At 37.4% G+C, this 16589-nt stretch overlaps 2 protein-coding genes across 2 annotated transcripts in view; one reads left to right on the forward strand and one right to left on the reverse strand.

Annotated features, from left to right (window-relative positions):
* The window catches only part of LOC124275650 (protocadherin-1-like), a 305204-nt gene that overhangs the window by 107669 nt on the left and 180946 nt on the right, over positions 1-16589 (forward strand). The gene's annotated exons all lie outside the window — the stretch shown is intronic.
* Positions 418-2429, reverse strand: LOC124288607 (procyclic form-specific polypeptide B1-alpha-like). The gene is made up of 3 exons (XM_046725195.1): positions 2348-2429; positions 719-771; positions 418-609 (listed from the first exon to the last, which is right to left on the reverse strand). Exons 1-3 carry the CDS (start codon positions 2427-2429, stop codon positions 418-420), a joined length of 327 nt encoding a protein of 108 aa, XP_046581151.1.

Consider the following 16589-nt stretch of genomic DNA (forward strand, 5'->3'; position numbering starts at 1 on the left):
GCCACTTTTAGCAGTATTCCAGCAATATCATTTCAGGGGACACCATAAATGGGTACAGTTTTGTCTAGAACCAATACATTTAGGGTAACAGTTTGTATACTCAGGAATTTCACCAGCTCATTCAGATTGTTGCTTGTCAGGGTTCAGGCTCAGGCTCAGGCTCAGGCCCAGATCCAGGTTCAGTTCAAGCTCAAGCTCAAGCTCAAGCTCAAGCTCAGGCTCAGGTTCTCAGGCTCAGGCTCAAGCTCATTCTCAGGCTCAGGCTCAGGCTCAGGCTCAGGCTCAGGCTCAGGCTCAGGCTCAGGCTCAGGCTGCTCAGGCTCAGGCTCAGGCTCAGGCTCAGGCTCAAGCTCAGGCTCAGGCTCAAGCTCATTCTCAAGCCCAGGCTCAGGCTCATGCTCAGGCTCAGGCTCAGGCTCATTCTCGCTCAAGCTCAGGCTCAGGCTCAAGCTCATTCTCAAGCCCAGGTCCAGGGTCAGGCTTAGGCTCAGGCTCAAGCTCAGGTCCAGGGTCAGGCTCATTCTCAGGCTCAGGCTCAAGCTCAGGCTCAGGCTCAAGCTCATTCTGAAGCTCAGGTTCAGGCCCAGGCTCAGGCTCAGGCTCAGTAACCTTTGGTGATCACTTCCTGTGTCCTTACACCATCATGTGTGACATCAGCCCCGTCTTCCTGATTCAAGATTCTGTGCCATATTGCTGACGTTTGCATGAAACCACAGACAAATGACAGAGCCACCACCAACTGTTCTAGCTGAGGCCCCAGACATTTCACAGCTGAAACAGAAGCAAAGAGACAAGATCAACTGGTAGACTGACTGACTGAGTTTGGTTTTACGCCGCTTTTAGCAAAATTCCAGCAACATCACGGCGGGGGACACCAGAAATGGTCTTCACACATTGTACCCATGTGGGGATTCGAACCCGGGTCTGTGGCGTGACGAGCCAACGCTTTAACCACTAGGCTTTCCCACCGCCCATCAACTGGTAGAACCACTGCAAGACATGTCATTGTATGGACAAAAAATTTGTCCGGGATGACAAACACAAACATATTATTATGTATTGGATACAGCTTTACTAAGGCTAACGATGCTGAAAATTATGTGAAGAATTCTTCAAGTTTGCACCATGACAACACACCAGACTCTCTGGAAGACAGATCGTTGTACAGTAAAAGAATAAATGAAGATGACAAACACAAACTACAGTATTATGTATTGTATACAACACTTAGAGGCTGGCCAATGTGAATATATGAGCATTTCTTCAAGACATATCAAGCACATTCTTCAAAGGCATTTAGACGTTGGTGCAGTGATACAAGACAAATGTTATGGATGACAACTTCTTTATTCATTCTCACAACTTTTCTGGGCTAGTGATCAATATCCACCTGAAGAAGGGGCACAGACTAGTCCAGAAACATTGTGAGATCCACCTGAAGAAGGGGCAAGAACTAGCCCAGAAACGTTGTGAGATCAACCTGAAGAAGGAGCAAGGACTATCCCAGAAACGTTGTGAGATCCACCTGAAGAAGGGGCAAGGACTAGCCCAGAAACATTGTGAGATCAACCTGAAGAAGGGGCAAGGACTAGCCCAGAAACGTTGTGAGATCCACCTGAAGAAGGGGCAAGAACTAGCCCAGAAACATTGTGAGATCCACCTGAAGAAGGGGCAAGGACTAGCCCAGAAACGTTGTGAGATCCACCTGAAGAAGGGGCAAGGACTAGCCCAGAAACGTCGTGAGATCCACCTGAAGAAGGGGCAAGGACTAGCCTAGAAACGTTGTGAGAAACAAATAAGGAAGTTGTTATGCATAACACTTGTCTTGTATATCGAACACAGTAATCACCATGACATCATACCAGAGGGGTGGTGGGGTAGCCTAATGGTTAAAGCGTTGGCTTGTCACGCCAAAGACCCGGGTTCGAATCCCCACATGGGCACAATGTGTGAAGCCCATTTCTGGTGTCCCCCGCCGTGATGTTGCTGGAATATTGCTAAAAGCGGCGTAAAACCAAACTCAGTCAGTCATACCAGACCTTTGCAAGACAGATTATTGTTTAGTAAAACAATAAATCTAGACGATGAACACATACTACTGTATTGTGGATTGTATACAGCATCACTGAGGCTAACCATGGTGGATATGTGAGCAGTTCCTCAAGACATATTGATTAGGTATGTATTGTGACATACCAGCCCTTCCAAACTTTAACCAGTGTCATGTTGTTTGACGGACTGGTTCATCCTGTTATTTGGATGAAGGTATCATGATACAGTCTGATGCTACCACATGTACAATTGTCATTAGAACGTCTTCATCAGTGTATGTCTACAGTAGACACACCATGCATCATTTCCCAGCTGCTGACTGGAGGCAGACCATAGCAATCTTCCAGGTCATCCATCACCCCTGACTCAGGGGACATCTTGGTGTTGGAGGTGAACACTGTAGCACTGTGTGGAGGCAAGGGTGACAGTGGTTGCTCTTAGCTTACTGTCAGTGTTAGGATATCGAGTTATTCACCAAAGCCTTTGTACAAGGATCAATGCATTAAGTGTTGAGACATACAGTTTGTTTGCTATAGCCTTCGTACAAGGATCAATTCAGTGTTAAGATTTGGAGTTTGTTTATCGTAGCCTTCATACAAGGATCAATTCAGTGTTAAGATAGAGAGTGTTTGCCATAGCCCTTGTACAAGGATCAATTCAGTGTTAAGATGTAGAGTTTTTGCCATAGTCCTTGTACAAGGATCAATTCAGTGTTAAGAATTAGAGTTTGTTCGTCATAGTCCTTGTACTAGGATCAATTCAGTGTTAAGATTTAGAGTTTGTTCGTCATAGCCTTGTACTAGGATCAATTCAGTGTTAAGATTTAGAGTTTGGTTTGCCATAGTCTTTGTACAAGGATCAATTCAGTGTTAAGATTTAGAGTTTGTTCGTCATAGTCCTTGTACTAGGATCAATTCAGTGTTAAGATTTAGAGTTTGTTTGTCATAGCCTTTGTACAAGGATCAATTCAGTGTTAAGATTTAGAGTTTGTTCGTCATAGCCTTTGTACTAAGATCAATTCAGTGTTAAGATTTAGAGTTTGTTCATCATAGCCTTTGTACTAGGATCAATTCAGTGTTAAGATTTAGAGTTTGTTTGTCATAGCCCTTGTACTAGGATCAATTCAGTGTTAAGATTTCAGAGAGTGTTTTGTTCATAGCAGATTTGTACAAGGATCAATTCAGTGTTAAGATTTAGAGTTTGTTCAGTGTCATAGCCTTTGTACAAGGATCAATTCAGTGTTAAGATTTAGAGTTTGTTAAGATCAGTTTGTTCATAGCCTTTGTACAAGGATCAATTCAGTGTTAAGATTTAGAGTTTGTTTGTCATAGCCTTTGTACAAGGATCAATTCAGTGTTAAGATTTAGAGTTTGTTCGTCATAGCCTTTGTACAAGGATCAATTCAGTGTTAAGATGCAGAGTTTGTTTGTCATAGCCTTTGTACTAAGATCAATTCAGTGTTAAGATATAGAGTGTTTGCTAGGGCTGCAACGAATACACTATGTGGCGAATATGATATGTATCACGAATATTGGGTAACGAATACGAATAATTATTCACGAATACAATATTGTAGTTAAGTGATTGATGCACAATATGGAACGCCCATGTTGACAGTGTTAATTTGTCACAGCAATAACCAGTGATCTCATGACAGTCTAATTAGGTATGTAATAGTTATTGTTGACAGTACCATGTGCAGCCTTGGCAAACTAACATGACTTGCGCTACTGCAAGGCTAGTACATATTCCATTCTTTCATATCTCACTTTGAAAAATTACATAAGGGTTCAAGTAAAACAAGCTCCCTTAAAACAATCGTAAATAATCGTTAACATTCGGTTCTGGTGACCACGAATAACGAATTGAATTCATGAAGGGCTACGGTTCGATTCACCGAATATGCGAGTGAATCGTAACAGCCTTAGTGTTTGCCATAGTCTTCGTACAAGGATCAATTCAATTATAGGGTATATTCATTACAGATGTAGAACTGCTATAAGGTTCATTTACCAGAGCCTTAGTACAAGGGACAGATCAGCATTAAGATATAGGGCTTATTCTTGTAGCCTTAGAACTAGGATTAGGGTTTATTCACCAGAGCCTTAGTACAAGGATCAGTTCAGTAATGACATATAGGGTTTATTCATTGTAGCCTTAGAACTAGGATTAGGGTTTATTCACCAGGGCCTAGATTTTCGAAGCTCTCTTAGCGCTAAGATAGTCATAAGTGCCATACATTAACATTAACTTACGACTATCTTAGAGCTAAGAGAGCTTCGAAAATCTAGGCCCAGAACCTTAGTGCAAGGATCAGTTCAGTATTGAGATATAAGGTTTATTCATTGTAGCCTTAGAACTAGGATAAGGGTTTATTCACCTGGGCCTAGATTTTCGAAGCTCTCTTAGAACTAAGATAGTCTGAAGTTAATGTTAATGTATAGCACTTACGACCATCTTAACACTAGGAGAGCTTCGAAACTCTAGGTCCAGAGCTTCAGTACAAGGATCAGTTCAGTATTGAGAAATAGGGTTTATTCATTATTGCCTTAGAACTACTTTTAGGGTGTATTCATTAAAGCCTTAGTACTAAGATTGTTTCAATGTTGAGATATAGTATTTATTCACCATTACCTTGGTTCCAGACAAGCTTTAGTACAAGAATTTATTGATGTTTTTCGTATAGGTGTTAATAGCTGGAGTTTTAGCACTAAGATCATAACAGTCTTGGATCTGTAGGGATTAACTCCAGCTTTAGATCTAGTGATTAATCTATTCTATGTCATCACTTCCATTCCACCAGACTTGTTTTGATTGTTGTATAATATTGTATAAATGTTTGTCCATTCCAAATAACTTTTTATGTTATACCCCCAACCTAAAAAGCAGAGGTTCAGTGCAAATTTTGATACATATGTTGTATTTGTGTCAAGAATAATCATTATTAATTGTTGTTCAGCTGAAGTTGAGAGTCATAGATGGTTGTTTGAGTGAGCCCTGCTCACATTTTTTGGCTTGTTAATAATTGTGTTCATCTTTGGCTTACAAGATGCAATGTCATTTATAATTGATGAATGAATCCATATATCTTCATATAATCAAAATCTTTCCCATCTGAGGAAAGTATTAATTGCTGTAATTAAGTTCTTGTGCCACACGCCTCAATGAGGCAATGAAAGACTAAGAAATCCTTAAAATTGAACTCAGATTTCCATTGTCAAACGAGGTGGTTTTTTGTTAAATGCTATGATTACATTGGCTTAATGTCAATATGATAGGTAAGCTGTAAGGAACACTGTAAGGGTTGTTGCTAAAAGATGAAAGGGGAAATATAATCATTCATAAAACCTGAAATGGAAGTGGAATTATTCTTCCATGCTCATCAGAAAAAACAACAAGCTCTGCATGCAGGCTGACCTGAAGCATCTGCTTACATTTTAGGTTGTTCATCTGTATGTCATCTTAAAGCATTGGTATCTATTGGTGAATAGGATCTCATCTTAATAAACATCATTCAGCTCAGATGAAGACAAAGATGTCTCTTATTCCACAAAGGTTTGATGTAAAGGTGATAAAGTTTCATTGGACTTTTGCCCCACATAAGCGTTGTTCTCAGTTCATGGTGACCTATTATTTTATCTGCATGAGACTCTATTTTTATGATATACACACCTTTGACCAAGAATTTTTGTCATCTTGTGGTTTATAGTTAGTTCACAGAACACATCACAGTAGTAGACAATTTCCCAGCAAATACAATCATATCCAGTACATGCCTGTAGACAACTACAGCTGTAGAATATTGTATGTGGTGTTTCTCTTGTTTTTCTGCCATGTCAGTAGGATTGTACTGATTCAACACCATGACAGGCCATGTGTCTGTAGGATTGTGCAGATTGAACACCATGACAGGCCATGTGTCTGTGGTAGGATTGTACATATTGAACACCATGACCGGCCATGTGTCTGTAGGATTGTACAGATTGAACACCATGACAGGCCATGTGTCTGTAGGATTGTACAGATTGAACACCATGACAGGCCATGTGTCTGTAGGATTGTACAGATTGAACACCATGACAGGCCATGTGTCAGTAGGATTGTACAGATTGAACACCATGACAGGCCATGTGTCTGTAGGATTGTACAGATTGAACACCATGACAGGCCATGTGTCTGTAGACAACTATGTCTGTAGATTGTACAGACTGAACACCATGATAAACCATTCATCAATGTGATTGTACAGTTTTAACACATGTGTCTGTAGGATTGTACAGATTGAACACCATGACAGAGGTTGTACAGATTGCCATGTGTCTGTAGGATTGTACAGATTGAACACCATGACAGGCCATGTGTCAGTAGGATTGTACAGACTGAACACCATGACAGGCCATGTGTCAGTAGGATTGTACAGATTGAACACCATGATAAACCATGTGTCTGTAGGATTGTACAGACTGAACACCATGATAAACCATTCATCAATGTGATTGTACAGATTTAACACATGTGTCTGTAGGATTGTACATATTGAACACCATGACAGGCCATGTGCCTGTAGGATTGTACAGATTGAACACCATGACAGGTCATGTGCCTGTAGGATTTTACAGACTGAACACCATGACATGCCATGTGCCTGTAGGATTGTACAGATCGAACACCATGATAAACCATGTGTCAGTAGAAGTGTACAGATTGTACACCATGACAGGCTATGTTATCAGTATAACTGAAACTGACTGAAATATTGTTATTCATAAGGGGCCATGTGCAGGTAAGATAGTAAAGACTCTATAGATTGTAAAGACTCTGTAGATTGTAAAGAAAGCCCCAAAGAGATACAAACGTAAGTCCCATTGGCTGGAAGATCTGCAGCATCAACAGCATCCCACCGATTCCATGGTGCTGTACTTGATCTGCAGGCTCTCAGGGAGCCATCGCCATGCCAACAGCTGGAACCACCTGGGCAACAGTCGAGCATACATACCAAATATCAAAGCCCTATTTTCATTTTTCCACGTGGATAAAAGACAAAACAGCATCTAACTTGATACCGACACATCCTGAGAAGCCAGGACAGTGTGTCCCAAGAATCTGTACAATCACAGATCACAGACCAGAGGTGGGAGCCAAATGTTGAGCAAGTGGTGCTTCTTGGCTGTCATATCCAGGATTTCCGACTTGAATCATGAATCTCGCTGCTTTGGGCATGCTTAATCTTACTCCCAGTATCTCCCCTACTTGACGGAATAACATTGCACAAATGCTTTGATATACATGGCTCTGTACTGACTTGACTTGAATCAGGAGCCACATAGTAACTGAAGTTTAAACAAGGGACTGAGGAAACATGGCTGTGTGTGCCAGACATGATGTTTCAAATGGGTTCCCTTGTGGATCTTGAGTACAAAAACATTCTTGAAGCCAGACTAATGTCTTCTTTGGATTTTGAATTAAATTGCCTAAGGTAGTGCAAAAAAGATTACAGAGAAAAAAAGTGTACTTTTTAAAAGATATTTTACTCAATATTGAGCTCACCTGAATCAAGTTGAGCCTTCATGTTAAATGTTAAATGCTGATTTTGTCTCTCTGGCCATTCATCATTTAGTATTCAATTAATCTTATTTTACTTCTAACAAAAATAAAATGAGCATTTTAGTATAAGTTTTTCACTGGACCAGTAGTGACCAAGAAAAGGTGAGCATTATCTGGCTTGTTAGGTAAGCATTTAAATGGCAAAAGTACATTCCATTGTTACGGAAACCCTAGGAGTGAAAAAAGTATCAGCTTGTTGGGTTCCCAAACTTTTGACATCTGAAAATAAGGTGCCAGGCGTAACATGTCTAGTGATAATCTAGCGCTTTTTATAGTCGATTCAGAAGATTCTTGCAGTGATTTATGACTGTGGATTACATCTGGGTTCTCTACTCGCAGCTAGAGTTCAAACAATGCTCAAAACAGTGGACGCATTTGACATCACCACCACCAAAGAAGTCAAAGACTGTATCATCTGCTGGTAGGCTGGTAGGTTTGTTGCCTCTGTGATCTGGAATGCTGAAGGGCGGTGGGTTAGCTGAGGGATTAAAGTGTTTGTTTCCAACATGGGTGCAATATGTGAAACCCATTTCTGGTGTTGTCCACTGTGTTGGTGTTGTCCACATTGCTGAAATATTGCTAAAAGCAGCGTAAAATGAAACTCATTCACTCACTATGGAATTATGTTAACGATGTCAATGTGTTGGACTGTCTCCCAAAAGGACAGACAATAAACAGTGCATATGCTTCACTTTTGAAGGGATCAAATTCAGACCAGTAGACATGGAAAGCTGATCAAATGTTTTATGTCTTACGTCAGGTGAAGATCGTTCTTGCCCTGCCTACAATCCAGAAATATGGCTTGAACTTCAGCACCAACCTTATTTTCCTGATCTGACATCAGACATTCAAGGTGGTGGGGTAGCCTGGTGGTTAAAGCATTCACTCATCATGCCAAAGACCCGGGTTCGATTCCCTATTCCCAGGTTTGAAGCCTATTTCTGGTGTTCCCCGCCATGATATTGCTGGAATATTGCTAAAAGTGGCATAAAACCAAACTGACTCACTTGCTCATCAGACATTCATTTCTTCCCATAAAAGAACAAAGCTCCAGTTGTAACCCAGTCCTACTGAATTCCAGCAGTGGAGAACCTTACTGGAGGTCAACAGAAGAACTAATACAAAACTGGCATAATAATCCCCAACATTGTTGGCAAAAGATAACCATATGCAAGGGGTCATGTTGAAAAATATATCATATCAATGTCTGTATTCAAGTCTTACTATGTGAGGCTCAGAACCTATCCATCAACTGTCACAGAAAAGGAGCTCTTGTTGAGTCATAAAACATATCAAGATGTATCAACTTATGTTTAACACTGAAATGTGTTGATACCTGTTGTGTGATATGACTATAAAATATTGCTACCTTGACGGGGATATAAGTATCTCTGTCATTTCTGACATTTCCTCCTAAATAAAATGGCAGAAATGTATTAACACTTCTTTAGAAATGCATTCAAGTGACAGCTGTCATCTAGATCTGTTTCAGCGCCAGTCTTGTGAAAAACACTAAACCAATAGGGGCAAAACAAAATGTATTGTATTGGTAACTTAAAACAGTGGTATTGCTTCAAATCCAGATTGGAATGAGATTGTTCCATATCTACTGGTCAAGACATAATGTTTTACATATTATGACAGTTGTTAAACATTGACTTGTTATTGTTATGTAAACATTGACTTGTTATTGTTATGTAAACATTGACAGATATTATTGTTATACATTGACTTGTTATTGTTAAACAATGACATGTCATTTTTTTTACATTGACATATACTGTTTTAATACATTGACATCTGCTGGTTTTATACATTGACATATGTTGCCATTATACATTGACATGTTATGTTATACATTGACATATATCATTGTTATACATTGACATATGCTGTTTATACATTGACATATGTTATTATACATTGACATGTTATCCTTATACATTGACATATATAATTGTTATACATTGACATATGCTGTTTATACATTGACATATGTTATTATACATTGACATGTTATCTTATACATTGACATATATCATTGTTATACATTGACATATGCTGTTTTATACATTGACATATGTTATTATACATTGACATGTTATCCTTATACATTGACATATATCATTGTTATACATTGACATATGTTATTATTCATTGACATGTTATCCTTATACATTGACATATATAATTGTTATACATTGACATATGCTGTTTATACATTGACATATGTTATTATACATTGACATGTTATCCTTATACATTGACATATATCATTGTTATACATTGACATATGTTATTATACATTGACATGTTATCATACATTGACATCTATCCTTATACATTGACATATATCATTGTTATACATCGATATATGTTGTTTATACATTGACATGTTATGTTATACATTGACATATATCATTGGTATACACTGACATATGCTGTTTTATACATTGACATATGTTATTATACATTGACATGTTATCCTTATACATTGACATATATGATTGTTATACATTTACATATGTTATTATTCATTGACATGTTACCCTTATACATTGACATATATGATTGTTATACATTGACATATGTTATTATTCATTGACATGTTAACCTTATACATTGACATATATAATTGTTATACATTGACATATGCTGTTTATACATTGACATGTTATCCTTATACATTGACATATGTTATTATACATTGACATGTTATCCTTATACATTGACATTATCATTGGTATACATTGACATATGCTGTTTTATACATTGACATGTTATTATACATTGACATGTTATCCTTATACATTGACATTATCATTGTTATACATTGACACATACTGTTTATACATTGACATAAGTTATTATACATTGACATGTCATCCTTATACATTGACAGATATCATTGGTATACATTGACATATGTTATTATACATTGACATGTGATCCTTATACATTGACATTATCATTGTTATACATTGACACATACTGTTTATACATTGACATAAGTTATTATACATTGACATGTCATCCTTATACATTGACAGATATCATTGGTATGCATTGACATATGCTGTTTTATACATTGACATGTTATTATACATTGACATGTTAGCCTTATACATTGGCATATATCATTGTTATACATTGACATATGTTATTATACATTGACATGTTATCCTTATACATTGACATATATCATTGTTATACATTGACATATACTGTTTATACATTGACATATGTTATTATACATTGACATGTTATCCTTATACATTGACATATATCATTGTTATACATTGACACATGCTGTTTTATACATTGACATGTTATCCATATACATTGTGATTGTTATACATTGACATATGTTATTATTCATTGACATGTTATCCTTATACATTGACATATAATTGTTATACATTGACATATGTTATTATTCATTTATACATTGATATAATTGTTATACATTGACATATGCTGTTTATACATGACATATGTTATTATACATTGACATGTTATCCTTATACATGACATTATCATTGGTATACATTGACATATATCATTGACATGTCATCCTTATACATTATACATTGACATATACTGTTTATACATTGACATAAGTTATTATACATTGACATGTCATCCTTATACATTGACATATATCATTGTTATACATTGACATATGTTATTATACATTGACATGACATGTTATACATTGACATATATCATTGTTATACATTGACACATGCTGTTTATACATTGACATAAGTTATTATACATTGACATGTCATCCTTATACATTGACAGATATCATTGTTATATATTGACATATGCTGTTTTATACATTGACATGTTATACATTGACAGGTATTGTTATACATTGACATATGCTATTTTTATACATTGACATGTTATTATTATACATTGATGTGTTATTGCTTTACATTAACCTATGTTATCATTGTACATTCATATGTTATTGTTATACAATGATATGTTATGTATTAACATGGTTTTTTGTAATACATTGACATGCTATTGTTATACATTGATATGTATTATTGTTATACACCAACATTTATTATTGTTATACGTTAACATATGTTATTGGTGTGCAGTAACATGTGTTATTGTTTTACATTGTTATACAATGTACTCAGACACTAGGTACTTTTACCTCAGATGCTTGTTATACACCAATGCTTGTCATAAGAGGCATCCTACTGGTTGTCAGACTTGGTGACTCGGTTGGTTGTAAGTCATCATATCCTGTGGGCAAAGATTGTTGTCCATAATATCAGTCACTGAGCTGTTTCCTGCTGTGTTTTCTGGAATATTGCTGAGTGCGGCCTTTAACATGAACTTTGCTGATTTTTTAAACAAATGCTTTAAACTTTGATTTTGTAATATGGCTCAATTGCCAGTGCACCTTTGTTCCATGACTCGTCTCAAAAACAGGCTTAGAGTATAAAGACATCTCTGCTGAAGAACATTGTTGTATAAGCCACATTCACTTTGTAACCTGTTTCAAAGTTGTATTTAATTAGATTGGTTTAATTCGAACTGCTTTGAACTGCTGTTTCAGTTATGTATGACATGTCATCGTGATGTTGGAGGAAAGCTTAAAGTGATGCAGATCTTAGAAGTGTACGACTTTGATGTAAGTCATTAACATTCCAAGAAGTTTGATCACTGCAAATCAAGAAACATCTCCATTACCAAATAACAGAATGATGGATATTTGAACTATTAATATGTGATTCTTGGCTTCATATCACTTTATGTTAGCACAAATATTAACTTCAAATGTTAATTGCAAAGGACATCTTGACACAGTAGTTAAAGTACAACAATAAAAATTAAAATATTTTCGTAATTTCTAGAAGCAAAGTCTGTTGTGTGAGTTGGACTCTATCCTAAGCACTATCAAATACAGATAGCAAAGTGACTACAAAACTTTAGCATTATCCTGCCCCACCGGTGTAACTCATCACAAACACATGAAAAGGCTGGTCAATTACCTGCAATAGTAGGAACATGTGGTAAAAGTCAAAGGAAGGCATTGCCTAATTCACCATCCAGGTCACTGATTTGTAAAATTTGTAGATGTAATCTACATGTACACCAAGAAATTGTTTAAATATCCACAGATGCCTAAAAAAATTGTTTCCGATCAAAACAACTGTTGATTAAGGGTGCTCTTTGAAGTCTTCATGGGTAGAGAGCTTCCTTGATTGTTTCTGTGTTATGAAATGTAGGCAGCAGAATTTGGATTCACTGGAATTTTGGTTGACAGAACCTGTAATAATCTAAGTATCCCTATAAGATTTTGAGTGTGTTTTTTTCAAAGCAGAGAATATATAACTCAAACACCAATGCCAGCACAAAGTGAATATTGTTTAACATTAAAGTCACAATATTTCTGTAATCACATAGCAGCCTAATCCCAGAGAATATTCTGGTTAAAATTAGTCTTAAGCAATCCATGTGTGCTGTGAGAGGCAACTCACTGAATCGTGTGGTCAAGCTTGACTTTGTTGATGCTTGTTACCATATCCCAAATGTAAAGATCAATTCTCATGATATCAATTTCTTGATTATTTGGTCCAGACATGATTTGAGCGGTGTGGTAAAGTATTGTCTTATCATATCAAAAGCTCAGGCCTAATTCCCTATATGGGTCCAAAGTATAGAGCCCATTTCTTATGTCCCCTTCCATGATATTGCTGGGGTATTGCTAAAAGTAACTTAAAAACAAACTCACTCACACATGGGATATCCTAAGCACTAAATACCAGGTGATTGCGAAAAATTTAGCATTTCCTGCCCGGCTGGTGTCACTCATCACAAATGCATAAAAGGGCTGGTCAATTAGCTGCAATAACAGGAGCATCACTCACTCACCCACCCAATCACTCTCTCTCACTCACTCATTCACGAGCCCAGTCACCCACCCACCAACCTTCGCAAATGCATAAAAAGGCTGGTCAATTTGCTGCATTAACAGGAACATCACTCACTCAACCAATCACTTACTCACTCACTCACCTACTCAACCTACTCACTCACTCACTCGCTCTGGCCTATAGTGCTGAAGTGAAGCATCCTAGCAGGCTGTCTGTTCAGACCAGGGCCTGAGAACATCATCAGTGATCCATCCACACTGTCTCCTACAGTGACACACATTGTACCAAGTCACAGAGCCTGATGTCCTAATCCAATTTAGTCATTTTTTACAACCAGCACTAGGAAGCCAGGGAGCTATTCTAACTCCCAGCACCACAGGGGAAATTAATGTCAGAAAGTATGGCAAAGATATTTTGTTATAGTATTTTGCTATAATAGCAAACATTCAAAGTATTATCTCTGCCTCTTATGTAGCACTTTCTGATGCTTTCCAAAATTGTCCAAATTTGAAAAATTAAACATTGTTACACTTCTCTTGACACTGACATTTCAAAGGGTAGCAAGCTTGATAAATGTCCTCATTTGAAAAGACGTTTAAATAAAAGTCTTGGATATGTCACTGAAATTGCAACCATTGGCGCTTGCTCGTTTTGATGCCAACAAAAGCTCAGTTAACATGATGTAGAAGGAGTAACATCTTTTTGATGAGAATTCCTCAATCATTTACTGTTTATCCTCAAGGGGATGGAGCTACTTCGGTGGCACATTGGTGCCATATTACCCCCCAGGAACTTGGTGCACAGGAGTTCTTGAAGTGCTGGAATGGACAAGATGGAGGATGTTGGAATCTTGTTGCTCATGGTTATGGATGTTGTGACAGATTATATATATGCAGTGTAAATGGTTAGTTGTGCTGGTAATGTTATTTTTGTTGCACTTGAAACAATAATTGTTGTAGCTGGAATATTGGTCTGTCTGTCTGTCTGTCTGTGCATGTGTCCCATGTTTGACTTGTTCAAAACAGACCAAGTGAACACTTCCCTTGCCTTTGCATGTGTTTGTGATGAGTGGCAAAGTTGGGGCAGGATACACTCATCTTTTTGTAAAAAAAGCTATCATAACAATTTACTGATATTTTTCCATGTATATAAGAAGGATTTTGTTGCCTTTTTACACCAACCTTCTAAAGTATTTCCCAGCAAATTTACTAATTATGTTTAGCAATGTATAACAATTGAGGAAGGCAAGTTGCCTTTTTACTGTGTGATTAAAAAAATCCAACACTTTGTCATCCATGTAAATTTTACTTCACAAGACAGACAATACCTTAAGGGGATCACTTGATTTTTTTAACCGCAACTGCTCTTAAAAAAGATAATTTGTTAAAAAAGGACCACTTTTTATAGCGTAGACTTTTTGTCACTGAATTTGTACATTTGAGTGTTATACTGTGGCCATGAGAATATGTCATTTTGATAAAAACTACAAATATATTGTAGAGGAGACCAGTGGACCTGAAGTAAATCTAGACTGCTATTTCTCCATAACAGTTATGGTTTTGTGTTGGTGGGGCAACCTTGTAGTTATTGCATTGTTTGTCATGCCAAAGACCCAGTTTTAATTCCCAACATGGGAAAAATGTGTGAAGCTTCTGAGCCCTTGTTCTCGAAACATTTATAGCCCTAAGAATTCTTAACTTTGATCGAAGCCGAATGTGTTAATAATGGGCTTAAGAAGTTCGTAGGGCTACGAATGTTTCGAGAATAGCTAGCCTGGTGTCCGCAGTTAGGAGTTTAAGGTTTTGCTGGAACACTCAATCACATACTCACTCACTCACTCACTAAAAGCCACCCTCCAACTCACTCACTCACTATAGTTGTGATTTCAAGGATTCATAAGTATACTGGTTGTTTTTATCTAATTAATTCATGTACATTCATTCATTCATTCATTCATTCATTCATTTAATCCATTTCAATGGTTGCACATAAAGAGCCTGAACAATCAGATAATGAACTTGTTGCAGTTTATCCTGAATATGCCGTGGCTTGTCAGCCTCTACTGTTGCTCTGCAGGTTATGTTTTAAATCCTTTGGGTTTAATCAATAACCTCTTGAAGGGAATTAAAGTTGAATAAATAATCATCTGTGCCATGTTGTCTAAAGTTGACTGATGCATGGCCCTTCCTGGGTGGCAGCTTGTGCAGTGTGCCAGTGTATCATGTTTACTATGAATCCCATACAGCTTGCCATCCATGCAGACACTTGGGAATATTTTGTTTGATATGGCTTTCAGGGCAGTACAGGTTTCCAGTGCTTGTCTGCAAAGTGGGATTCTCACTCACTCACTCACTCACTCACATGATTTCATGGATTCATAAGTATACTGTTTTTCACTCATTCATTCATTTATTCATTCATTCATTCACTCACATCGATCTGATCCCAAAAACACCCTCCAACTCACTCACTCACTTAGAGACTTATACTTCCTGCTATCTGTTGGCAACAAATTGTCCATGAGAAAGAAATTTTCCAACTTGGATCAAATTTTAATCAAAATTGAAGAAATATCTCCATCAAAATTCATCTGACTCCATACAACCTGCAACAGCATCTAATGAAGATGAACACAAACTTGCAGTTAACCCACTGGTAAGGTGACTCGGTAACACGGGCAGAAAGAGATCACAAACATTTGTAATTTTATCAATGGTTTCCCTCAACATGATGGATTTGCAACATATACATCACCAGTAACAAGTATGGAGTCTGTATTCCCCTGATTTCACCAGTTCATTGACCAGTAATACACAGAATTAACCTCTCTGGCATTACCGGGTGATGTTGGTCATTTAAGGCTAATTGTGAGATGGTGCTGTCTGGCTCCAGGCTCCTGATGTCTTCCTTGGGGTTCTCACCAGATCAACAACCTTTCCCAGTTACCGTAGACATTTTGTGGGAGACACAAATTTCTTAAAATGGCTTCACCATTCAAGTTCTTTTCACTTTAAAAGGTAAAAAGTT

Source organism: Haliotis rubra, unplaced genomic scaffold (assembly GCF_003918875.1).
Source record: "Haliotis rubra isolate DU_JTF1 unplaced genomic scaffold, ASM391887v1 Scf1, whole genome shotgun sequence".
Lineage (NCBI taxonomy): Eukaryota > Metazoa > Mollusca > Gastropoda > Lepetellida > Haliotidae > Haliotis > Haliotis rubra.